Raw genomic sequence first — 27,044 nt, forward strand, 5'->3', positions numbered from 1 at the left:
CAGAAACACCTCCATGCTGTGTGCACTAGATGTAGCAAACACTGCAGCAAAAGGGGAATAAACATCAGTATTCTCCTAAGGCGTCACACCCCGCTCAGGATTTCTGGGTTCAAACCTGAAGCTCAACAGCCTGTCTTAAACATGCCTTTTGTCAAAGAGCATTTGTTCGGTTCCCAGGTAGACGCTACTTTAAAGAAGATTAAAAAAGACACAGAGACTGCTAAGGCCATGGGAGTGTTACAAACGCCTGCTCCCCAGGGAAATGTTTGCCACCAAACCTACCATGGGCACTATAAGTCTACCTCTTCAGATGCCTCCACTTCACAGCAGGAGCATTCTCTGGACTATACCAAGAGCTCCTACCATGTCTCAATTAGAGGCAATAACACTAAGGGAAAATGTAAAGGTGCCTCCCTCCGTGAAGCCACAGCTTCAGCTAAGCAGTGACTACCCTATTCTACCCCCCTATTACACAACACCTATTGTGGGCAGACTGAAGCACTTCCTTCCAACCTGGCATTCAATCACCACTGACAAATGGATATTTGCCATTATCCAACATGGTTATTGTCTGAAGCTCATTACCACACAATATTCCACCTCGTGCTCCCAAGTTATCTCAAGAACATTTAACATTACTCAAGCAAGAAATTCAAGCCCTGCTCCTCAAAGGAGATATAGAACACATCCCTCTTCAACATCAGGGCTCAAGAGTACACTCTTTATATGTCCTAATCCCCAAAAATGATGGGCTTTTAAGGCTAATCTTAGATCTCAGGCTTTTAAACAAATACATCCTGTTGGAGCACTTCCACATGGTCAACCTTTGGAACTTCCTCTCTATAAAGGATGCCTATTTTCACTTATCAATACACCCAGCTCATCGCAATTACTTAAGGTTTGTCACAGCAGGCAAACATTATCAATTCAAAGTTATTCTATTTGGAGTAACCTGCACAACCTGAGTGTTCACCAACTGTCTTAGCAGTCGGAGCAGCTCACGTCTGCAGGCAAAATATCCATGTAGTCCCTTACCTGGAGAACTGGCTTATCAAAGCCAGCACTCATCATCATTGCCAACAACACACTCAGATGAAAATAGATCTTCTCCACAGTTAAGGGCACTATCAATATTTCCAAGTCTCAACTGCAACCATTACAAGTTCTATTCTATACTCAACCCTGTTCTCCACATCACTCTCACCACAGACGGGATGGGGTGCTCACCTACAAGGCCTCACAATGCAGAGCCTATTGGATGCCAGGCCACAGTCTCTCCACATCAACTACCTAGAGCTTCAAGCTCTTCACCTAACATTGAAAGCATTCCTACCTCACCTAACTCACAAGGATGTCCTAGTTCAGATGGACAATATGATAGCCATATGTTACCTGACAAAACAAGAAGGGACATAGTCGCAACAACTCTCACAGCTGTCTCAGACCATCTAGAACTGGGCTCTTCATCACCCCATTCATCTGTCAACAGAATACCTTCTGGGAACAGACAACGACTTAGCAGACCTGCTCAGCAGGATGAAGCAACAAGTCCACGAATGGTAACTCCACCCACAAGTCCTCCTACCTATCGTCCATAAGTGAGGGTTCACTCAAATGGACCTTTTCGCCACAGCAAAAAACACTAATTTCCTAAACTTCGCCTCCAGGTTCCCACACCTACTATCCAAGCGCAATGCACTATGGATGAGTTTGTCAGGGATATTTGCCTGTGCTTTTTCGTCTCTCCTTCACCCTTCATTTCTGGGTTGGAAGCTTAGACAGACTTCTCTAACAGTGATCCTAATAGCTTCCATCTGGTCTTCTCAGCCTTGGTTCACTTTACTAGATCTTTCTGTAGTTTCATAAGAGAAGTTCCCCAACAGACTGGACTTTCTCACTCAAAATCACAGACAAATCAGACACCCCGAACCCAAAACTCTCAACTTAGCATTCTGGCTCCTAAGGTCATAGAGTTTTCGTATCTTAACCTACCTGCAGAATGTATGAAAATTCTTAAGGGAGCACGTAGATATACCACTAAGGCCTGTTATGCAGCCAAATGGAATAATTTTGTGTGCTACTGGCACTCAAAACAAATTAACCCTTTTCACAGCCACGGTACAAAACATTATCTGCTATCCACTTCACTTACAAGAGGTTGGTTTAGCATTCACTTCTATTCACATCTTGCTGCTATGGCTGCCTAGCTACAAAATAGACAACACCTCTCTCTTCCAAATTCCTTTAATCAAAGCCTTTAAGGGAGTCATAAACACGTTATTCCACCCAGATTCCTCCTGCACCTTCATGGAACCTTAAAGTAGTACTCACATTTGAACCCCTATACCATGCCCTCTTCAATTCCTATTCTGGAAAGTGGGATTTTTAGTCACCAAAATTTCACTCAGATGGGTTAGTGAGCTCCAGGCTCAAACCTTGGCAGTACCGTTCTTCCAAATACACAAGGACAAGGTGGTTCTCCACACCAAAATTCCTACCTAAAGTAGTCTCTCAATTTCACCTTAACCAATCCATTGAGTTGTCAGTTTTTTGTCCTCAATCTAATTCTTTTATGGTCAGAGATTTTTCATACATTAGATGCCAAAAGAGTACTTATGTTCTTAATTCATAAAACTAAAACTTTCAGAAAGTCTAAGTAACTTTTTGTTGCCTTTTTTCCACCACACAAAGGCAACCCTGTATCCAAATCAGGCATAGCCAGATGCATAGTAAAATGTATTCAAACTTGATATGCGAAGGTAAGAAGACCTTTATCTGTTGTTCCCAGAGCACACTACTTGCAAAAAGGGAGCAACAATGGCCTTTTTAGGAAATATTTCCATAGCTGACATACGTAAGACAGCTACCTCGTCCACACCACACACTTTCACCAAATATTATTGTATGGATGTTATAGTATGCTAGCAAGCTAATTTAAGGCAGGCCGTGCTACATAGCCTTTTTCAAACAACTGCAACACCCACAAGCTAGCCAACCCTTTTAAGGGGTGACTGCTTTAAGTCTATGCACAGCATGTGTATCTACAGCCACACATGCTATCGAACTGAATATGTTTCTTACTCTGTAAGTATCTGTTCGTGGCATGTAGTGCTATAGATTCACATACACCCATCCTCGTCCCCGGACACCTGTGGACATTGCACTTCATTAAATTTACTAGTTTTAACTATTTATACATTTAGCATGGTACTTGCACATACTTTACACTCCTTCCTCACCCGCCTGCCGAAAAACAATGTAACACTGGAGTTGATGCCCATGCACATTACCACCGAGAGGAGGAGTCACTCAACCTTGTGACTCAAGATGAACAACCTGCACAACTCCAGACCCAGCACTAGATGGTAGGAGTATGCAGAGCATGTGAATCTACAGCACTATATGCCCCGAACAGACGGTTACAGGGTGACATATTCCTTATTACTGTTACATTTTTGTTTAAAATACAGGACCAAAGCAGGAACACTGTCCAATTCTAGTCCTCATGGCGATAAACAAGTACATAGAGTGAAATGTCAGATGTTGGCACGTCTCCTGATATAACCCAAGCTCCTTCAGGGGTGTTGGATGTGTGCTATTGATCTCCAAGAAGAATACATTTGCATCTTTATCTTTTTAAGCATTGCAATTTTTTTTAAATTCTGGTGTGCAATCCATGCACTACCTATGAGCAGACACAATATCCACAAGAGTGTATCCTTTAGAGAAGAGACTGTATTCTTTCTGATGAATACTTCTAGCTGAAAACTTCTAGTCACAGGATTTGAGGCAGTTGGAAAATGAACATTCTATTCGGATGGCCTAGTATTGTGATCAGGCATTGCTATTTGTTGATTGGGCCCACATACACACATCTCTGGGACATGGCCAGTGAAATTTTTCCACTGGTCCTGGAAAACATAAGGTTCTCTTTGGCTCAGTCCATTCAAGATGGTCAGACTGCAGCCAAATATGTAATTCATGTTTGCCTTGAAATCATTGATTATCTGAGCTGGGCGATCTGAAAGAAACAGGTTAGTATTAGATTCCTTACCTTAGAATATCCCCAGGCGTCGAACTGCATCCGGAAAATGTTGCGTAGCAGTACCCCTGCGCGTGGGTAGGCGTCGTCTGCGGCTCCGCGTCCGTCGTCTGCGCCGGAATGACGTTGTCGGAGTACTTAGACGCCGCCCTCGCGTGCTGATGTCAATTCTTCTTTTTTCCACGCTAGAAAGCGCAGGTCCGGAGTAAGTGGTAACCTTTAGTCACTTTTTGACTAAACTTTTTCGATCCTTTTTGGATCCGTTTCTAGTCTACGACTCCATCGGTGCTGGTAGAGATGCCCGGGTTCAAGCCCTGTGCCGACTGCAACCGACTGATGTCGGTTATCGACCCCCATCGCCGGTGCCTACATTGCTTGGGGCCCGACCACGATGACAAGTCGTGCCCCGACTGTCGGGCCTTGACGTCAAAGGCTAGGCGGAAGCGGTCCCGTAAGCGCCTCGAGCTCCGGCAGTCGGCCCGCGCCGCTCGAGGTCCCGGTCTGGAAGGAGGTCGAGGGACCGGTCGCGGGGCCAGAGTCATCACAGCTCGGCGAGTCGACACCACTTGTCGGGCTCGACCTCACGACCCCGCCGACGTCGCCCCTAGGGTGTTATCCCCACGTCGTCCCCGCACGACGCCGTCCCTGGTCCACCCCTCGGTCCGGATCCGGCATCGGAGCGGCGTCGCCGAAGCGGAATTCTTCGAGGATCTGGGTCCATCCTTTATCCCTGAATTTCAGGACATGAACGACGAGGGAGACTGAGGGGGGGGGGGGGGTCAAATCAGGACTGGACACAGGAACTAGGGGAAGCCAGTGGCCTGGATACCTCCCCAGACACTGGTTTTGTCTCCCTTCCTACCGTTGCTACGGAGGAGGGGGCTGCTTATAGTGTGGTGCTGATGAGGGCAGCCAAGGCCTTGGTTCTTGAGCTCCCCGTCGCAACAGTGAGGTCTAACATCCTCTAACATACCGCAGGTAAGCTCCCCAGAGGTTCTACTGCAGTTTAATGAGGCTCTCACAGACGTCCTGTTGGGCACTCGGTCCAGGCCCACTACAGGTCCCCCTGTAGATAGGAACGTCGCTAGGGGCCACCACCCAGCCCCGGGCGACCCTAGTTTCTTGTCCACCCACCCCAACCCCGAGAGCCTGGTTATCCAGGCCTCTACTTCCCAATCCGCATTCCCGACTGCACCACCAGATCGGGAATCCAAGAGGCATGAACAGTTCGGAAAGAAGATGTTCTCCTCCCTTAGTTTGGGTATGCGGTCGGTCAACACCGCATGCCTCTTGGGCCGTTACACCCACTCTTTGTGGGATACGGTTGCGGCCGTGCTGCCTGAGTGCCCGGAGAGAGCCCGGGCCAAACTCGCTCAAGCCCTCGCGTAGGGAAGAGACGTAGCGCGGTACTCTATACGATGTGGACTGGATACCACGGACTCGCTAGGAAGAGAGCTTCCCACGTCTGTGGCGGTTTGCCGCCATGCCTGGCTGAGGTCCGCCAACTTATGGACATGCCGTTCGATGGCAGCCACCTCTTCGATGGCAAGGCAGATCATGCGCTGGAACGCATCAAGGACTCCAGGGCTACGGCCAAGTCCTTGGGCCTGTTGGCCTGCGTCCGCAATCTTATGCCCAGCGCTCCTTTCGTGGCCACGGAAGGGGTGCTCCCATACGTCCTGCCAGCCACAGGCCGCAGACTAACATTCAGCGCGGTAGCGGACGTGGTTACTGTCGCGGCGGTAACAGGGGACAACGGCGCGGCCATTTCACTCCCACCCCTGCAGCATCCGCCTCAAAGTCTTCCTAGTCCGAGCTTTCAGGCCCATTTAACGCCAGTGGGGGGGCAGGGTTCGCCATCACCTCCTCCACTGGTGCACCATCATATCGGACAGGTGGGTGCTGCAAATCGTGCGAAGGGGTTACTCCCTCCCCTTCGAGGCGACCCCTCCAGCCATGCCACTGCAGTACCCCCGCGTGTCGGGAGATCACTTGCAACTTCTGCAAGAGGAAGTTTCGGCCCTCTTGGCCAAGGAGGCCATCGAGCACGTTCTTGGGCCAGAAGTAGGACGTGGTTGTTACTCCCACTACTTTCTGGTTCCCAAGAAGGCCCTATCTTGGACCTAAGGAACGTCAACGGCTTACTCCGGAAGGAGAAGTTCAAGATGCTGACTTTGGCACAGGTCTTAGCTGCCCCGGACCCGGGAGACTGGATGGTAGCGTTAGACTTGCAGGATGCATATTTTCACATCCCCGTCCTGCCGGCCCACCGGCGCTACCTGCGGTTCACGTTAGGCCACGACCACTTCCAGTTTACCGTGCTCCCCTTCGATCTTACCAGCGCACCACTGGTGTTCACGAAAGTGATGGCGGTGGTCGCAGCTCATCTGTGCAGGTTAGGGGTTTCAGTCCTCCCCAACCTCGACAACTGGTTGTTGAAGGCGGGCTCTCCCCAGACAGTCGTCAGCCACCTCCAGACTACGGACGACCTCCTGTACCTGCTGGGGTTCTCCATCAATGTGCCGAAGTCACACCTGTGTCCCTCTCAGAAGTTCCTCTTCATCGGAGCGGTTCTAGACTCTGCGCAGTTTCGGGTTTATCCTCCCGAACAGCGGGATATTCAGGCTCTGATTCCGATCTTTCAGCAGTTATCCCGAGTCTCGGTCAGGTTGACGCTGCGGCTTCTGGGGCTGATGGCCTCCTGCATCCTTCTGGTGCATCACGCCAGGTGGCAGATGCAGGCTTTTCAGTGGGACCTGAAGTTTCAGTGGGCCCAGCATCAGGGCAACTTGTCCGACCATGTCTTGATCTCGGAGGGCATTACAAGTCAGTTGTAGTGGTGGCTCACGGACCGCGATTGGGTCAGTGGCAGATCCCTCTCCCTACTCCAACCGGAGCACGTAGTTGTGACGGACGCGTCCCTCCAGGGCTGGGGGGGCCACATGGGAGAGGCGGAGATCAGAGGCCTCTGGTCTCCGGCGGAGTCCCGGCTCCACATCAACCTTCTGGAGCTGCGGGCGATCCGACTTGCACTGAAGGCATGCCTCTCATCTATCCGGGGGAGTGTAGTGCAGGAGTTTACGGACAACACCACCGCCATGTGGTACTGCAACAAACAGGGTGGGGTGGGGTTGTGGACCATATGCCAGGAGGCTCTGCGCCTTTGGCAGTGGCTGGAACATCAGGTCGTGACCCTGGTGGTTCAACACCTGGCAGGATCCCTGACCGCCAGGGCGGACGAACTCAACCGTCTGTGTATGATGGATCACGAATGGCGTCTGAACTCGGACATGGCGCAAGGCCTCTTTCAGCAGTGGGGAGAGCCTTGGTTAGATCTATTCGCCACAGGACAGAACGCGCAATGTCATCAGTTCTGCGCGTTGGAATTTCCAAGGCGGCACTCGCTCGGAGACGCTTTTCCGTCGCGAGTGGAGCTGCGGTCTGTTGTACGCCTTTCCGCCTATACCACTTCTGCCCAGAGTGCTGAAGAAGATCAGACGCGACCGGGCCCAAGTCATCCTTGTGGCTCCGGACTGGGCATGAAGATACTGGTATCCCGAGCTACTCAGCATGTCTGTCGATCCCACTCATATGTTCCCTCCTGTTCCTTTCGTGATGCCTCAGTGGGACTTGAACCTTGTTCTGACTTATCTGATGTGAGCTCCCTTCAAGCCACTTTATAACTGTTCTCTTTGTCTCCTTACTCTTAAGACTGCATTCCTGGTTGCCATCACCTCTGCCAAGAGAGTGAGTGAGCTCCAGGCTCTTTCTTCTCAACCTCCTTTCCTTTCTGTCCATCCGGATAAAGTTGTGTTGCGGACGCGACCCTCTTTCCTGCCCAAGGTAGTCACAGCCTTCCACATGGGGCAGTCCATCACCTTGCCCACCTTCTTTCCGCCTCCGCATCCCTCGAAAGAGGAAGAGAGGCTCCACCGTCTGGACCCAAAATGTGCGCTCTCATTCTATCTGGATCGCACATGCCAGTTCCGGGTGGATGACCAACTCTTTGTTGGTTACGTGGGCGCTAAGAAGGGACGGGCAGTGCACAAGCGGACCATTTCTCGATGGGTCGTCTTGTGCATCAAGGCTTGTTACTCTCTGGCTAGAAAGGAGCCTCCTGTGGGGATACGTGCCCATTCCACTCGGGCCATGACGGCTACTACTTCCTGGGTCGGGGAGTCCCCTTGCAGGACATCTGTCTGGCAGCTATGTGGGCCTAGCTGCACACGTTCGCAAGACACTACTGCCTGGACAGCAAAGTCCGGAGAGATGGCTTTTTTGGCCGTTCCGTTCTCCAGGACTTTCTGGTGTGATCATTGGTTCGCAGACCCACCACCGGGGTTGGTATTGCTGGGGTATCTATTCTAAGGTAAGGGATCTAATACTAACCTGTTTCTTTCAGATGCACAAGTTACTTACCTTCTGTAAGTAACAGTAAGAAACAGTAGTTAGTATTAGATTCCTTACCGGCCCACCCATCCTCCCTGTTCTGCGAACCGATATCTAGGGTTAAGGTCATCCCTCTTAAGGGCCCTAGTTTTCATGGCACCAGTGTTAGTTTTTATCATGGCTCTGCGTTTCTGGCGCGGAAAAGCTGTGTATAAGAACTGACGTCAGCGCGCGAGGGCGGCGTCTAAGTACTCCGACGACGTAATCCCGGCGCCGACGACGGACGGGGAGCCGCAGACGACGCCTACCGATGCGCAAGGGTACTGCTACGCAAAAAATTTCAGATCCAGTCTGACGCCTGGGGATATTCTAAGGTAAGGAATCAAATACTAACTACTGTTTCTTACAGATATATCGTTACCGTAGCTAAGTAACTTTACATTAGCACCAGTGTGCTGGCCACCTGTACATATATTCCTTGTGATGGTTTATGCTATTTGGCGAGAAAACTGATTCTGCCTTGGAATGTTTCAAGGACAGGAGAGCCATGACCTGTTCCTTAGGCCTTTCGCCCCCTACCCAACAGTTTCCTCTCCAGTTTAGGAAGTTCTGAGTCTACTCCAGGTTATTGGCTTACAAATGAGGCGAAGCTGGGGGGAGGGTGGGGGAATGTAAGCAGTTGGCATCACCTGAAGACTCGTATTTTCATATACCCACCTTGTAGGCCCACAGGTGCTACATGTGGTTCAAGGTCAGCCAGGAACATTTTCAGTTTGCTGTGCTGCCCTTAGGTCTGATCAGTGGCCCTTGGTTGTTCTTAAAAGTTATGACAGTGGCCACTGCCCATCTTCCGAGGTTAGAAGTACCAGTTTTCCACTTAGTCGATGACTGGCTGTTTTAGGTGGGCTCATCACAGTCAGTTGTGTGCCACCTCCAGACTATGGTGAACCTCTTGACATCATTGGAGTTCATAATCAACAAGCTGAAGTGGCACCAGACTCCCAGACTCCTTCACAGAGGCATCCTTTCATTGTAGCTATCCTGGATAAGATGCAGTTTAGGACCTTTCCTCTGTTGCAGTGAGTCCACTCCATTCAGGCTATGATCCCAGTGTTCCTGCCTCAGTCTTGGATCTCTGCGAGATCAGCTCTTGACCTTTTAGCCTCATTCTTTCTCCTGATCAACAAAGCCAGGTGGCATATGAAACCTCTGGAGTAGATTCTCAAGTTCCAATGGGCCCAGCACCAAAGACATCTGTCAGATGCCATTCAAATGTCATAGGAGAATGCACACTATCTGCATAGATGACTGATCGACTTCAAATGGACCAGTGGCAGTCCCCGCTCCCTTCCGTATCCAGAGCTGACAGTGGTGGTAGATCTGTCGCTTCTGGATTGGGGGCCACCTGAGAGAGGTGAGGATCAGAGAACTCTGGTCTCCAGCAGAAACGCAGCTCCATATCAATCTCTTTGAGATGTTGGCCATTCGTTTCCCATTGAAAGCCTTCTTACTATCCATCAAAGGGAGGCTGTGGCATGTTCTCACAGACAACACTACCATCATGTGGTAAAGCAACAAGCAGCGAGGATTTGTGTTCAGGGTCCTGTAGCAGGAGCCCATACGCCTCTGGAGTGTCAGGGCATGTCCCTGTTCGAAAACCATCTGGCAGGCTGTTTGAATGACAAAGCATACAAGCTCATCCACTGACATTTGACAGATCATGAATAGTGTGTGCATCCTGAAGTAATGAAGGACATCTTCTGGCAGTGGAGAGAGCCTTGGCTAATTTTTTTCTCCAGTCGGGAATGTCATTGGTTTTGTGGATTAGAGTTCCTGCAAAGAGACACGCTTGGAGATACATTCCGGAGGGAAAATTGGACTTCTGTATTTCTTCCCGTCCCTACATCTCATGCCCTAAGTTATGAAAAAGATCAGGAACGACCGGAGTCATATCATCCAACTGGCTCCTGACTGAAACATGAAAGTCTATTACCCAGAGCTTCTACCCTCTTATTAGGCTACCATTTCAGGAGGATATTCTGTGACAGCAACAGAGCAGGGTCCTTCACCCGAATCTGTGCAATCGAAACCAGTGAATGGAGATTAAGCTGCAGAAATGTACTGCGTTTAATCTGCCATCTGAAGTTGTGGACCTTCTTCAAACCAATCAGTTAAATGTTTTGTGCTTTGTTCTGTTTTTGACCCAGCAAGGACTATTAACGATTATTTGTCTGCCGTTTCTGTATTTACCGTAGCAATTCACTTTGTTTAAATCTCCTGTTGTGATGTGATTCATTACATATTTGAATTGCATAAACACTCTCAAGCTGTTTGTGATGGCAGAGTGGGAACCTTAATTTGGTCTTGATGTATCTCTTGTGCACACCCTTTGCTTCGGTGCACACCTGCTTATTGCGTCTTCTTACTCTAAAGATTGTCTTTCTCATTGTGATCACTTAACCTCTGCATATGAATAAACTCTATGCTCTGTCGGTTGTAGCCGCCCTGCACTACCTTGTTTCCAGCAAACTGGTGCTGCGGACTCTGGCGGCCTAGTTGCCAGAAGTCCTGACTCATTTTCCTGTTAAGTAATCCATTACTCTGTGTGTTCTTTGCTCCCCCGCCCTCCTCATAAGATGATCAACTCCATCGATTGAACCCAAAGGAGCTTTGAGCTTTAACATTAATTGTAACTAAGACCATCAATGGACAATCCTCTTTTCATGGAGTACTCCGGGGCAAGGAAGGGTAAGGCTGTGCGGAAAATGACTCTGAGAGAGTCGATAGTCCTCTGCCTTAAGATCTGCTACATACTAAAAAGCAGCCTCACAAGGGACTGAAGGACTAAGGCAGTGGCCCTTGGGCTGGCACTCAGAATGCCTGCCCCTGACATCTACTAGACTGCAATGTGGGGGTCAGTGCACATGTTAATGAAGCACTACTACCTTGACAGCCAAGTCTAACAGGTGGGACACTTTTCCCATTCGGTCCTGCACAACTTTTTGATCTGGGTTCACTCAATCGATGCTCTACCTCGAGAAGGGACTGCCTTGGTATCGATTTTCAATGTGAGACATCTGTTAGAATTATCCATCAGAAGAGCTAGTTACATTTCTTTGATAACGCTCTTGCTGATGTATACTTTAACAAACAGCAGATTCCTTAGTGCCCTTCCGCTTCCCCATTCTCTGGAGTGTCTTCTATGTACCATCCAAAAAGTTTGCAATTTAGAGATCTGAATTCTGGTACGGTACTGGGGAGGGGCTTATATGCGACTCCGCTCTATCACTTTCGGAATAGTACGGAGTCAACACAAAACAGGACGGCGCCACCTAGTGGCACACCGGATCACTGCTAAGAAATATTCCAGATTCAGTCTGGCTTGTGGGGAGTATTATAAAGGTGAAGAGTCTGCTGTTCAATAGTTGAAAGATATAGCTGCCAAGGTTTCAGATTGCTATGTGTGCCATTTTCATAATATCAGTTTAATTATGAGTACCATTTCAACTACTATGAGTGACGCTTTCTAGGGAGCAAAAATCAAGAAAACGAGGGACACATATACAAATTAGAAATTACACCCATTTGGGCAATGTGACCTTGCCAGCAAAACACATTTTTATAGCAAGCAGTGCAATTGTAGGTCATCATGACATACACTTCTGCAAAAAGAACAGTTGATGGACAGAATTCAGAACAATGTCATACATTCACCCCAATATAGAGATCTGGGCCTAAATCCATCTTTTTTTTGCTCACCATGCCATTTCAGTTTGGACCCAGCCATATGCAATTCAGTCTTGACCCTGCCCCCAATGGGAACAGTCCAGCTCTAACTGCCAGGCCAGGTCCTCCCTGGATTGGAAACAGGAATCCTAGGACCGGTTTTGGGCTTTCAGCCCTCATCAGCCAGGATAACTTGACTCCAGTGGCAAGGAGAGCACAGGACCCACCCACGTCTGGGCATACCCGTCCCACTCGGGGTGACAAATGCAAAGCCAGCGCCATGGCAAAAGGTGGGCCCCACCAGCGTGCTACGAATGGAGACAGTCCCCTGGCAACCAATGCACCCGCCGCATTTTCTGGCACACAACTTCTTCAGGTGACACTGGTGCTCTGGGCTGCTGTGGTTTGCATTACCAGCGGCAGCCTTGTACGAAGCATCACAGTAATGGTGTGGTGAAAGCAGCCAGCTATTATGCCGTGTGGTGTTGGATGTTCAGTGTTGTGTTACTTTGTAGCACAGTACAGTAACAGCCCCCAAGCCATACAGGAGCAGAGCGCACTGAAGCTTTCGGTATTCATGCATTATAGCAGCTTTCTGGCTTGCCAGCTGACAGGCACTATAATGCATGATTTTGCATTTCAGTGTGGTGATGCGGACCACTACACATAAATACGTTACTCTAATGCCTGATGCGTGGAAATTGGCATGGCTGGAACGATTGTTACTAAAGGTAAGTAACTTGTTCATTCGTTTGAAGTGTCAGGGTTTTCTAAGAAGAAACACCTTGTGGCCAGTCAGATTTAACCTGTTCTGGGTTCAATGGCATACTGCATCTGTCTTGTTCCAAATGCCCTTCTGTACATGAGTCTTTTGCAATAGTGTCTGGAAGACCAATGGTGTCAGCTCCCAGACTGTTGGGAAGGCAAGTTGACTCACAGACTTTAAAATACTGTCTTGCTTGGTGGTGCCCATCATTCAGTCTCTTGAATGGGGTCCCCCTTATAACCAGAGACTCGGTCTCAGACAGTTGTGATAAATACTTAACTATTGGGTTGCAGAACCCTTATGGATGATAGTCTGGTCCAAGGAGGGTGGTCTGCAAGAGAAAATACTTGAGTGGCTACAGGACTGTGGGGTACATCGAACTTCTGCATCTGTCAGAGTGGCCCACAGTAGACTGAAGGGCAGTCCATCATGTTCGGGAGTCAAACCTGCATCCCAATCTTCCATCGTTGAGCTTGGCTCCTGACATCTCCCGTACAGACATTTAAATTTGCAAAAGATTACTTGAACATTTTGACAGAAGCCAGACATCCTTCTACGAGAAAGTCATATTGCTTTAAATGGAGGAGATTTTGAACCTGGTTCCTCCATCAGAACATCAATCCAACCATATGTCAAAAGGATGTGGTGCTTCCAGACATTTTTGATTTGGCAGGTCCGGCTGCAGCTTTTTAAAATTAAGATACAGGTATCAGCCATTACCACTTATAGAAAAAGAAACCTTTACAACCTCTTTTTTCAAAATCCAGATAGTTGAGGATTTTTTTATAGAAAGAATTAAGATTTACCCTGCCTTGAGGACTCCTGCACCACCCTAGGAGCTAAATTTGTTTTTGTCTAAAGTAATGTCCCCCATGTTTGAGCCTATTTTTAAAGTGACTCTACAACATATTTCCTAGAAGACAGACCCTTTAGTGGCTATGATTTCAGCCCATAGAGTTGGTGAGATCCAGGCCCTATGTTGAAATGAACCATATACTCTTTTCCATGAAGACAAAGGGCTTTTTTTGGTTGTATGACATTACCACACGTGGTTTTATCACGCACGTCTATACATACTAGTTTTTATCACGTAAACCATAACCACCCCTTTACATTCACTTACTTTAAAAATACACTTGCCACACAAACGACTAACACGCACACTTCCACCGCGCATAACATTACTTCTGACTTTTTAATAATTTTACTTTTATGCGTTATTCAAACTTGCGATGTTGAATGATTAAATTCAAAATTTGAAAAACGCTGTAAATAAATGTAAAGATTATGCTTTTAACACTGTACTTTACATGCAGAGTAACACTGCCACCTACTGATGAATGCAAGTAATAATACCAAAATAAATACCTGTTTACCAATCTTAGTAAATAAATATACTACACACAAAATACTTACCAAATACCCAGCTTCTATCAAATGAATTCTGCAGTCCTCAGATACTGCTTAACTCGCCCCAAAACACTCAATTGGTATAATATGCGCTGACATTTCCACATTTTACATGCCTGTTACAGTAATGTTGATTATCAAATAGGTTAATGTGCTGAACAACAGACAATTTCGATCAGACGACCTAAAATATATGAATCCTATAATAAAATGTGGCATACATACACAAAAGACACAGAAATATTATCTCAGATTCAGGAATGTGATGTGGATTTTCATGGAAACTTGCATTGCAATGACTTACGTAGAAACAGTGAGTCCGGTGTAAAACATGCGTGGTAATTGTCGTTTGTGTAAAACTGTAGTGGTAAAGGTTGTTTCCACTTATTTTGAGTGTGGTGGGCAGGTTACTTCGGTACAAAAGGGGGTGGTGATGGACGGAACATCTGAACCAATCAAACACTCACACCCAGTCAACAGATCTGGGTTTAATCCATCACCGTTCTTTAGCCCACTCTGCCACCCCAGTTCAGACATGGCCATATGCAAATCAGTCTTACCCTGTGCCTCATAGGAACAGTCCAGCCCGAACTGCCAAGCCATGCCTTCCCTGGACCGGAATCAAGCTTCCTAGGACCGGTTTCTGGCATTTCAGCCGTCTTCAGCCCGGCTTGCTTGAATCCAGTGGCAAAGTGAGCAAGGGACTCGCGTCTGGGCAGGTTACTTCATCACCAGTGCTGTAGGATATAATGCAATTGTAACAAGGGGCATGGGATATATCTGTTACTCAAAATCCAGACCAAAGTGCTGATGAGTACTCTTTTGAGTTTCTTTCCCAAAGTGGTGTCTGATTTTCTTATCCATCGTGCAATTTTCCTACTGACATTCTTCTAAAATTTCTCTTCTCCAGCTGAAAGGGATTTTTCATTCTCTTAGTGTTAAAAGGGTGTTTACATTCTACACGGAAAAAACTTAACACATTAGTCAAACCCGCCATCTCTTTGTTAACAAGTGTCCAGTAAGATCGTGCTCAGCCGTTTAAAGCAATAGTTTCAAAATAGACTGTTTCCTATATCTTAGTATGTTACAGTATTGACTGCAAATCCTTGTCTTGTACACCCAGAGCCTACTTTATGAGAGGTAGAGCTGTTACTTTGGTATTATTGAGAAACATTTCCATTGCAGAAATATTTAAGGTGGTCCGTACATAATTTCACAAGACATTTTCTTGACACATATTCCAGAGTAAATACCCAAGTAGGCCAAGCTTCTCTGTGGAATCTTTTTGATGAGTGCTGATGTGAGTTGTTTTTTTACCTTTGAACTTTTTTTCTCCACCCTTGTTAGAGATGGGGATGCTGTTATATTCAATGCTACAACTAACCGTGAAGGTCCACTGTAGGAAACGGAATAGTTACTTGCCTGTGCTCTCAGTTCTCATTCAGGGACATTTTAATTGTAGTCCTAAGCAACCCTTCTTTGTTCTGAAGAATGGTAATTCTCAGTTCTGCCATGTTGCTTCGTCTCCTTAAAAAGAGAACAGGCTTAACTACATCGTACAGAGCATGATGGGATAATGGTGGTTTGCTGTTCCTTAAAGATGCAGCTGCAGTTTTCCCAGCCTTCAGCCAATTATCGGGCTTCATTGTCCCTATTTTCACTCAGCCTTCCGTTAAAAGGTTTGTGGAAGAGTTGTCTTGTCATTGTCTTTCTATCGACCATGTTTCTGCTCGTAGTCATTTTTTTGTAGTTTCTTCTTTTACAACCATTTTTTTAGTAGGCCAGTATAGCCTTTCTTAGGCTGATATAAAATACTTCCTTATTAGAAAATACATTGCTTTTAAACTATCAAAGCGGACATGCACAATATACGTTTTTATATAAATATTTATATCTTTCAAAAAAGTGCTTGAGGATCCGGCACATAGGCGGAACATTTGATTATAATGAAGATACTCCGGGAACAAAACTAGGATTAGAAGAAACTAATCCTTTCTGCAGCTCTGTCTTCCAGCTCTTTATTTGCATCATTGTAGTGTAGGAGTTCTAACATTCAACTTAGAAAATGGTACTCCAGAAAGAGGATGCCTTCAGGAGAGAGCAACAGAAGGGCCCTGCTTGTGATCTGATGGACTGCAAATGACACATGTATTGTGGTTCCCTTATAGGAGGATTATGGACAAGGCACCTATCTCCAATCATGCCTTGAAGGATGGATGACTTTCTCACGCTTCATGTCCGGACCACTGTTGCTTGCTTGAATAGATCTACCTTAACTTTTTACTTTACTTTTGTCTGAAATGCAGGCTGCCACATGTTATGTTCTAAATATTTAATCATCAGACATAATACACCATAATAGTTACTGGAAGGCACACTCTGTAACGTAACCTACATTCTGTGCTAATATCTCAACTGATAATCTGTATTTTGACTTATGAATGTGTTGAAGAGCTGGAGACAATGAGAACTGACCTTTGTGCTAACCACTATGTACACCTTTTTCCTAGAATGATACTTTTGTCCCAAATATCATATTTTTCCCTGTCCAGTTATTATTAGTGCCCCCTTTGCGTAAATAAAAAAAACATCTTTTTTATGCAGCATTTTCGACCCCTTTTCCCCAGTTTTCGAGTCATCTATATCTATCAGGTAGTATTGTTAATACTTGATTTAATTTTAATTACGACCCTGTTATCAGTCAACCACTCACTACTGTCATGATAGCGCTGTGATATCCTATTTAGGATGATTGTTTGCGCTTTATAAGCACCATTGACATTGACATTTAACTTAGGAGTTAGAAAGTATAAGCCAATCCATTTGGAGCCATAGCCCTGACCTATACAAGCCATATCTCATCTTAGCAGCTTGTGCCTGAACCAAATGTTCTAACTGTTCTATAGTTTCATGTAAATAAGAATAATGAGTAGAAGCGGATTAAGGCGCGAACAAGTGGGAGCTGCACTGCATAATTTAAGCATGCAGACATGGTACCTTCTAAGATACATTAATTCGACCTTGTTCATTCTTTTGTATAGGACATTCCTTTTGGGTGTGCCATATTCCTTTGTATAGGACATTCCTTTTGTATGTGCCATGAAAAATAGATTTGTAATTGATTGGCCATGTCCTGAGATGCCCATGGTGTCTCGCTGTAGCCTGTTGTGGGGCTGAGTGGCAAAGACCATTCGTCAGCTGCCAGTGCCTCAGTTCAAGTGTGTGGTCCAAAATATCATGCCACCTTCGTTTCCATTTTTGAGCCTTTACCAAAGGCTAGTGAACTTGGTTTTACAAGGTAGCAAAACTAGTACTGCCCACATTTAATTGCGATAACAGTGACTATCACTGCATAGCATATGGCGCGTGGGAGCAAAAGGTTTATGTGGCACAATTTCTAATTTTTTTCTTTGAAGCAGGAGCCTTCTTATTTTTTAATTCTTAGATTACGAATGCTTTACCAATCTTCCAAGTTTCCAATGAATTTATGTACATCTTTGAATCTGTGGTGCTTACACAATTGTGAAAGTATGGACAGAAAAGGTTCGACAAAGACTTTACTTTTTACTTCTTCAATAGAGTTGAAGTAAATGTTAACTTGTATCTGGCTATGATAGGAGAGCCTTACATTGAGATTGAAATACAAAATGTTATGGTGAATGTGTGATTTGTATTAAGCTAGAGTTTTTGGGACCATTTCTTTATAATAATCAGTTCTTCCCTAGTCGTGGGACAAATGTCTGCATATAAACCCTGGTGGAAACTGTGCAGGATAAAAATTATTTATTTACATTGATTGGCTCTTGCCTAGTCTACAGCAGAAGTAAATGCATAAGTTATATTCTCCGTTAAAGTCCATTAAAGTGTGAATTGCCATTAGTTGAATGTCACTTTTGTATTCATACATTTTGTATATGTTTGGTGGCGGGTGGAGCGTTTGGGTATGTTCTGGAAAACTGAGGGGTGGCCTACCTAAGAGGCATCTTCATTTATCACAGTGGATGATGTAGTGGATGAGAGTGATGACAATGATGACATCGATCCGGAAACCGAGACTGAGGCGGAGAATGACGAAGAAAAGGACCAACTTTTTAAGGTCAGTTTCAACCTTAGTGGAATTGACAAAAATCAGCCGACATCCGTAAATGTACTAATTTATATTGTATGAAATTCAAATCAAAGTGTTTTAGCAACATGCAAACAAAGTATGAAACTAAGCAGTCAGTCAGGGATACTACAGCTAATCCTTTCTGAAATCCTTTCCTCTAAACAAAAGTGTTGCTTGATTGCTAAATTATATACAACTTCCCTTCGCATCTTATATGAGGCATTCCTGATGACACAATTTCAATTTGTACCTGATCTGCTTCCTCATGCATGAGTTGCATTCTAATTATGTGCAGGCCTGTTTACATTCCGACTATTTAAGGGGGCGTCACTTGTTTTCTGTCTCCTAATATGTGGGTAGAAAAGGCAGCTAGGGTTTAGGTTTGACCGTTGTTCATTTTCCATTTAATTTATGCCACAAGGTCAATAAAACATTGATAATTTTTTTGCACTGACAGTGGTTTAATACAGTAATGTACTATTAATCTATTTATTTAGCATGTACCATAAGGTACATTTAGGCAGAGACTTTTGTTTTTGCCTGAATGGAGATTACGTTATGTCTTTATATTTCAAATCGGCAATTGTTTTCTTGCACAAAGTTCTCCATGTAAGGCCTGGTACAATCTCTGGGGGGGAAAAGCTGCTATAGTCAGAGTTTTGCAGCTCGCCACGACTTGCTGTGTTACACCCTAATTCGACATGGAGCATGCTTATTTATATTGTAATAAATGCTTCGGGATAAAAAAAACAGCAGTATTGGTAATTCTTGCAAGGATAATACTACACTGTTTTACTGGGGCAATCTGAAGGAGGCCCTAAAACTGTGTTGCCAACTCCTGAATAAACGGGAAATGAAGTGTATAGACTGATGCCTATTATATATATATTGATAATTGTAAGTAGTTTATCTCACAATTACCGGAGTTAAATCGCAGGTTTGCCCCACTTGGACTTCATCAGGGCTGGATGCCTTGTGTCCCCGGATCCCTCTTCTGGGTTTCATCAGCCTAAGCCCATGCCACCTTTAGTTTAGGGCAGTGGTTCCTAACCTTTTAATTTCTCTAGACCCCCTACTTAGTCATTACTGGAATCCAGTGACACCTACTTAATCAATATTGGAATCTAGGGAAGTCCCACTGAGCTATTATGGAAATCTGAGGTCCCTGACCGAAGCAATTTTGATGATTTGAACCGCAAAACAAAACACAGAAATAAGAAAATAAGTATTTGTTAAACAAATACACAGATGATAAAATATTTAATTTAATTCACAAATATAAAAAAGTCAAAATGTTAATGTTCTAAATTCAGTTGAGGCCACCCATCATTGTTCATATTATGTTTTATTGGATGTGCTTGCACTGCTCCTATAAATCGATCTAGGTATATTAAGTTTTTAGCCTCCTATTTTAAATTCCTTTATATTTACAAAGCATTAGAACATCTCAATTTAACATTTTTTGATCTTTATTTATATATTCTTTATTAACATGTTAATATTGTTTAATTTTCTAAGCAGTCATGGACCCCCTGTGTAGGTGTTGCAGACCCCCAGGGGTTCCCAGGTATCGAGTTCAAAAACGCTGGTTAAGGGAGTGGATCTCAGGAGCCAGATAAAATACTCTGGTTGTATAATTCTAAAGGTTGATCTAACAACAGTTGCTGTATGGCTTCAAAGACCAACGATCTTTCCCTGATCCAGCGTCTACCTCTATTTAGTAGCTATTGGGAAGATACTTATTTTGTAAAAGTCTGTAACAAGATAAAATGGCAGCCTTCATTGGAGACAAATGCTTTGCACCAGTCTTGCTGAGACAGAGCCTCTATACCAGCCTCCCATGCAGCAGCTAGGTCTAGGAATGTATCTGGAATACTAACCAGTGACTTGCATATTTTTTTCTATAAAGTGCGTGTGGTACATTTTGACTCCATTACACTTGGTTGGGGGGGGGCAGGGGGTGGGGGTTGATAGTATCAGACACATGCCCCCTAGCTCCCAAGTAAAAAAAAAAGAAATCTGGCATCTGTAATGTTGAAATTGATATGTTAAGTCATAAAATGATCCCAAGCACATTTGTTTCACTCTATCTTTCTAATATGATATATATCAATTAAGTGTTATCCAATGAATCCATTGAGAGAGGATACCCTAGGCCAATTATCTCTCAACAGAGAGCGGGATTTCACTTGTAAGCTTAGTATCCATATGTTTGCTTGGCAGATGTCTGCCATAATACAAGCTTTATTTTATTGACTGCAGGTACATGTATTAGAACCTTCACTTCTGCATAGATATTGAACAGAGGTGCCAATAACTCTGCCTAGCAGAGCGAAATCCACAAAGTCAGTGTCCTCGTGGGATGATAGGGGCCGGAAAATCAGGCAAGGAGGCCGAATATAGTGGGCAATGACCGATTCTTTATTTCAACACTAGTAGTGGCCAAGTCAAGTGACAGTGGGGAAACACCAAAATAACAAGGTCCAGAGGGTGGCGGCTCAGCTTCTTCCTGGGTCGCTCTGGGGTTGCTGGGTCTTTGAGGAAGTCTGGAGCCGGGGCGGTCCTCGGAGGTATGGGGGAGAGAGAAAACAAGGGAGCCGTTAGTCCGACTGCAATAAAATACACATGAACCGCAACCAATACCCGGGTCAGGTGAGAGGATTAAAAGCGACCATGAGGGAGGGAAAGGCAGGGTAGGGGGTAGGGAAGGAAGGGACAGGGTACAGAGAGAGAAAGGGTGTCTCGTGAGGGGTCCGTGAGGGAATGGGCTATCTCTAAGGTGCTATACAAGTGTAGAAGTGCTATACAGAATGAATACAGTGTTGGGCCAGGCTAGGTGATACTAAAGAGTTATATATACAGAGCACCTAGTGTGCTATGGATGTTGTTCTGGGGTACTCATACGCTCCGCCGCAACTCTCCGGTGTGTTGCGGCTGCTTTCCAGCTTCCTTCTGTGGACTCCACCAGTCCTCACTCCACACGTCTTCGGCTTCTTCGGTCTCCTGTTCCGCTTCCACTCCGGTCCGAGTCTCCTGCCACGAGATCGCTGCTCCGACGCTGCTTCTGTCCCTGCTTCCGCTTTTTCCAGTATCCGGGGCTGGAGTGGAGGAGGGACTTCCGGGGTCACGATGGTGTGTTTCCTGCGAGAGGATGTTCCTGATTGGATCCTGTACGAAAGGACAGAGGGGTGGGGTGCAGGTTGTCATGTCCGTGTCTAGGGACGCCTCGGTGCCGGATTCATGGTAAGGAGAACGTCCGAGCGGAGAAGGCTCGGTCGAGGCATGAGAAGACGCCGCATCACAGTCAGTCATTAAGGAGAACTAGATGGGAGATGCAGTAAAATGGCAGGTGGTATGTCCATTTTGCCAAGGCCCCCCTCCTAATGGAATTAGTAGCATATGACGAGGAGACCCTGATATTCCATAGAAAACTCTTGCCGTTTTAGCTAGAAACACCCCAACGTATACCGTGAAGCTCCCCAGTCAGGTTTGTGGTCCAGATTTTCTATATTCCTGGTTAGGAAAACAACAGACTTGTACAAATTAACCTCCAGTCAAGAAACTGCGCAAACATGTCAAGTAGTTTCATTACCCGTATAGGAAAGTAGGATCTTTCTGACATAGATGCCCCCACTTGTTGCCTGGTGTCAGTGTGTTTTGACTGTAGTTCACTAGGATCCCGCTAATCAGGACCCCAGTGGCAGTGCTCTCTCCTCTAAATTCTCTGGTGAGTACTTAATACACCCCACAATTTACATACTGGGCTACAATTATAAGGCCCTAGTATATGTACTAGTTAACTAAGGCATTGGTACACCAATGGTCTCCCTGGGATTCAGCATGTATTATACCACACATTGGAGCCCATGCAAACTGTGTCTGTAGAGCTGCCATTGCAGTTTGTGTGAAATGGTTCTTGCACCTTTCACTTTGGAACTAAGGTTCATTATAACCCAGTCACTGCACTTTTATTCTATAAGTCACCCCTAAGCTAGGCTCTTCAGTCCAAGGGCAGGGTGCATGGCTCTAAGTTTGTGGGTACCCCTGCATGAGCAGAGGTAGCCCCACAAACCCGGTACTCCATTCTCTGGGCTTTGTAAGTGCGGGATAGTCATTATTAGGTATATAGTGGAGACTGGCAAGTCGAGATGTCCAGCAACATAATGGTTGCCCCAAACCTGGTCATGTTTGGTATCAAACATGTTGTAATTATGCAACTACACCGATTCCAGTATTAATTGCATGGTACAATGTACTGGGGAGGCTCCTTAGAGGACTATCCAATACCTACTAGTGTAGCCTATCTGAAAGAAACAGGTTAGTGTTAGATTCCTTACCTTAGAATATCCCCAGGCGTCAGACTGGATCCGGAAAGATTTTGTCAGCAGTACCCCTGCACGTTGGTAGGCGTCGTCTGCGGCTCCGCATCCGTCGTCGGCATTGTGATCGCCGCGATGACGTTGTCGTAGTACTTAGACGCTGCCCTCACGCGCTGACGTCAGGTCTTCTTTTTTCTGCGCCAGCAAGCGCAGATCCGGGAAGAGCTAGTACCCTAGTCACTTTTTGACTATCTTTTTGGCCTATTTTTGCTATCTTTTTCGAGTCGGTTCGACTCCTGGTGCCGTTAGGGATGCCTGGATTTAAAACGTGCAATGCCTATTACTGCCTGATGTCGGTGACTGACACCCACCGCTGGTGTCTCTACTGCCTAGGGGCCGACCACAATGACAAGTCGTGCCCCGACTGCCAGGCCTTGATGTCGAAGGCTAGCTACTCGAGCTCCAGCAGTCGGCTCCGTAACGCTCGAGGTCCCGGTCGAGGAGGAAGTTGAGGGGCCGGTCGCAGAGCCGGAGCCCGCACCGTTCGTCGGGCTCCAAGTCCTCGCATTCAGGTAAGTCGACGCACTCTGAAAAAAAGTCGAAGAAGCGACATCGCTCTTCTGACTCCCCTAGCTGGTCGCACGACTTGGCTAAGGGTTCGGGTGGCAACACCCGCGCGGCTCCACCGGAGCCGCAGGTGTCGCATCCGGTCCCATACCCTTCGGTCCCTGGACTGCATGCGACGCCGGAGGAGGTACGTGATTTCCGCGTGGCCATGAGGACTTACTTCCCTCCGCCGAGGCCTGCCGGCGCACCTCTGGGCCCCGCAGACCCGATGAGGGGCCTTAGCGAGCCGGTGGCTTCGGCGCCGTCGTCGACTTCGGTCCCGACGTCGCAGGGCCCTGGGGAATCGAGGCCTGGATCCTGGTCTGCGCCTGTTGACCTCACGACTCCTCCGCTGGCGCTGACCCCGATGATGTCACTCCCGGCGCCGTCCTCGGACAAATCCGTCCCCAGTTTCAGCCCCGTCCAGGTGTGGCATCGGAGCGGCGCCGCTCTGCGCCGGTGGGTGAGCAATTCATCTAGGTCCTGGCTCCGTCATTCCTGCCTGTTTATCAGGACACGGATGAAGGGGAGGACTGGGAAGGGTCTGAGGACCCTCTGGCACAGCAGTGCCAGTTGAGTCAGGACTGGGCAGACGAGCTGGGGGTGCCAGTGGCCTTCACACTTCGCCTGACACTGGCTTCATTTCTCCTCCTTCTGTGGCTACTGAGGAGGGTGCTACCTATGGTGTGGTGTTGCGCAGGGAAGCCAAGGCCTTGTCTCTTGAGCTCCATGCTGCGGCCGTGAGGACTAATCTCCTCACCGAGGTGCTTCAGCTGCCTGTAGGCTCTTCGGAGCCTCTGCTGCCGTTCAATGAGGCCCTCACAGACGTTAAATAAAAAATAATAATAAAAACATTTGTAAAGCACCTGGTTGCACTAGAGAAACGTTCTGATGGGCACCTGGTTCAAGCCCTCCACAGTGCCTCCTGTGGATCGGAACGTGGCTCGACACCACCGCCTGGCTCCAGGTGACCCCTGCTTTCTGTCCGTACACACAACCCCCAAGAGCCTGGTGATCCAGGTCTATACGTCCCACACTGCATTCCCGACTGCCCCTCCAGATCGGGAATCCAAAACGTTTGACCAGTTTGGGAAGAAACTGTTCTCCTCACTTAGTCTGGGGTTGCGGCCTATCAACACCGCTTGCCTTTTGGGCCGTTACACCCACTCTTTGTGGGACATGGTTGCGGATGTGCTGCCCCAGTGTCTGGAGAAGGCCCAGACATGGCTCGCCCAAGCTCTTGCTGAGGGTCGGGACGCAGCACGTTATTCCATCAGATGTGGACTTGATACCACGGACTCGCTGAGCAGAGCGATTTCCACGACGGTGGCGATCCGTCGCCATGCCTGGCTGAGGTCCACCAATTTTTCAGGGGATATCCAGTCCACGCTCATGGGCATGCCCTTCGATGGCCATTGCCTTTTCGGAGACAAAGCAAACAGTGCGCTTAAGCGTTTTAAGGACTCCAGGGCTACGGCCAAGTCCTTGGGCCTGTCGGGCCAGGGCCAGCAGCCTTTTGCTTTTCGCCCCTTTCATGGCCAAGAAAGGGGCGCCCCTACACATTCGTCCAGCCACAGGCCGTAGAACCAACTTCAACGCGGTCGCAGGCGTGTTAACCGCTGTTGCCGTGCAGGGGGATTGAGGCCCGGTCAGTCCACATTCACTCGCGCAGCATCTGCCACAAAGCCTTCCTAGTCCGAGCTTTCAGGCCCATTCAACGCCAGTGGGGGGCAGCATCCACCAGCCCCTCCTCCACTGGCATACCATCACTTCGGACAGGTGGGTGCTGAAAATCGTACGAAGGGGCTACTCCCTCCCCTTCGAGGTGACCCCTCTAGCTATGCCACTGCAGTACCACTGCATGTCGGGGGATCACTTGCAGCTTCTGCAGGAGGAAGTTACGGCCCTCTTGGCCAAGTGGGCCATTGAACGCGTTTCTGGGCCAGAAGTAGGACGTGGTTACTACTCCACTACTTTCTGGTGCCCAAGAAGGGCAAAGAGGGCCTGCGCCCTAACTTGGACCTCCAGAGCGTCACTGGCTTCCTCCGCAAAGAGATGTTCAAGATGCTGACTTTAGCTCAGGTCCCGGCTGTCCTAGACCCTGGAGGCTGGATGGTAGGGTTGGACTTGCAGGATGCATATTTCCACATCCCCGTTCTTCCGGCCCACCGGCGCTACCTCAGGTTCACGGTAGGCCACGAGCACTTTCAGTTTACCATGCTCCCCTTCGGCCTCACCAGTGCCCCTTGGATGTTCACGAAAGTGATGGCGGTGGTCGCAGCTCATCTGTGCAGATCAGGGGTTCCAGTCTTCCCCTATCTCGACGACTGGTTGTTGAAGGCGGGCTCACCCCAGACAGTCGTCTCCCACCTCCAGACTACGGCCGATCTCCTGCACTCGCTGGGGTTCTCCATCGACGTGCCGAAGTCACACCTGTGCCCCTCTCAGAAGATCCTCTTCATCGGAGCGGTTCTGGACTCGGCGCAGTTTCAGGATTATCCTCCCGAGCAGCGGGTTCGGGATATTCAGGCTCTGATGCCAATCTTTCAGCCTTTATCCCGAGTTTCAGTCAGGCTGACGCTGAGGCTCCTGGGGCTGATGGCCTCCTGCATCCTGCTGGTGCATCACACCAGGTGGCGGATGCGGGCTCTGCAGTGGGACCTGAAGTTCCAGTGGGCACAGCATCAGGGCAACCAGTCCGACCATGTCCTGATCTCGGAGGGCACTGCAAGACAGTTGCAGTGGTGGCTCACAGACCGCGATTGGGTCAGTGGCAGATCCCTCTCCCTACCCCAACCGGAGCACACGGTAGTGACGGATGCATCCCTCCTGGGATTGGGGGGGCCATATGGGAGAGGCGGAGATCAGAGGTCTCTGGTCTCCGGCGGAGTCCCGGCTCCATATCAACCTTCTGGAGGTGCGGGCGATCCGACTTGCACTGAAGGTATTCCTCCCCTCTCTCCGGGGAAGTGTAGTGCAGGTGTTCACGGACACGGGTGGGGTCGTGGACCCTTTGTCAGGAGGCTCTGCGCCTCTGGACATGGCTGGAACACCAGGGCGTCGCCCTGGTGGTTCAACACCTGGCAGGTTCCCTGATCACCCAGGACGGAGAAGCTCAGCCACCGGTACATGATGGATCACGAATGGTGTCTGCACTCGGTTTGGCTCAAGGTCTCTTTCAGCAGTGGGGAGAGCCTTGGTTAGATCTATTCGCCACCGAAGAGAACGCGCAATGTCATCAGTTGGACACGTTGGAATTTCCAAGGCGGCACTCGCTCAGCGACGCTTTTCATGGTGAGTGGAGCTGCGGTCTATTGTACGCCTTTCCGTCTATACCACTTCTGCCCAGAGTTCTGAAGAAGATCCGACGCTGAGGTACCGGGTTTTTATGGGCCCGGCGGTGCCAGGGGGAACACCCAAAGACCTCTTGAGTTCTTCCTGTTTCGGACCACAGAAACACAGAGTCTTCTAGGTGATGTCGAGGATCGAGTTTATTGGTTGCAACCAGTAACAGGTATCCTAGAAGTACAACAGCATGAAGCGCATGTATGTTCTCAGGAGACTGCTCGTTTTTACAGAACCAGCCTCTTCTTTTTATGCACAAATATAAGCCTCAGGCAAGAATTCTTTGTTTTATGGTTCGACCATATACATATTTTCACAACAAAGAAAAAGCAG

At 47.5% G+C, this 27,044-nt stretch overlaps 1 protein-coding gene across 2 annotated transcripts in view; it reads left to right on the plus strand.

Moving 5' to 3' along the window:
- The window catches only part of AGTPBP1 (ATP/GTP binding carboxypeptidase 1), a 1,139,154-nt gene that overhangs the window by 624,842 nt on the left and 487,268 nt on the right, over positions 1-27,044 (plus strand). For both annotated transcript variants that reach the window (XM_086961295.1, XM_086961296.1), the window contains exon 12: positions 18,332-18,429. In XM_086961295.1, coding sequence (XP_086817421.1) covers positions 18,332-18,429 — 98 coding nt within the window. The remainder of the gene's footprint in view (positions 1-18,331; positions 18,430-27,044) is intronic.

Source organism: Lissotriton vulgaris, chromosome 3_1, assembly GCF_964263255.1.
Source record: "Lissotriton vulgaris chromosome 3_1, aLisVul1.2, whole genome shotgun sequence".
Taxonomy (NCBI): Eukaryota; Metazoa; Chordata; class Amphibia; order Caudata; family Salamandridae; genus Lissotriton; species Lissotriton vulgaris.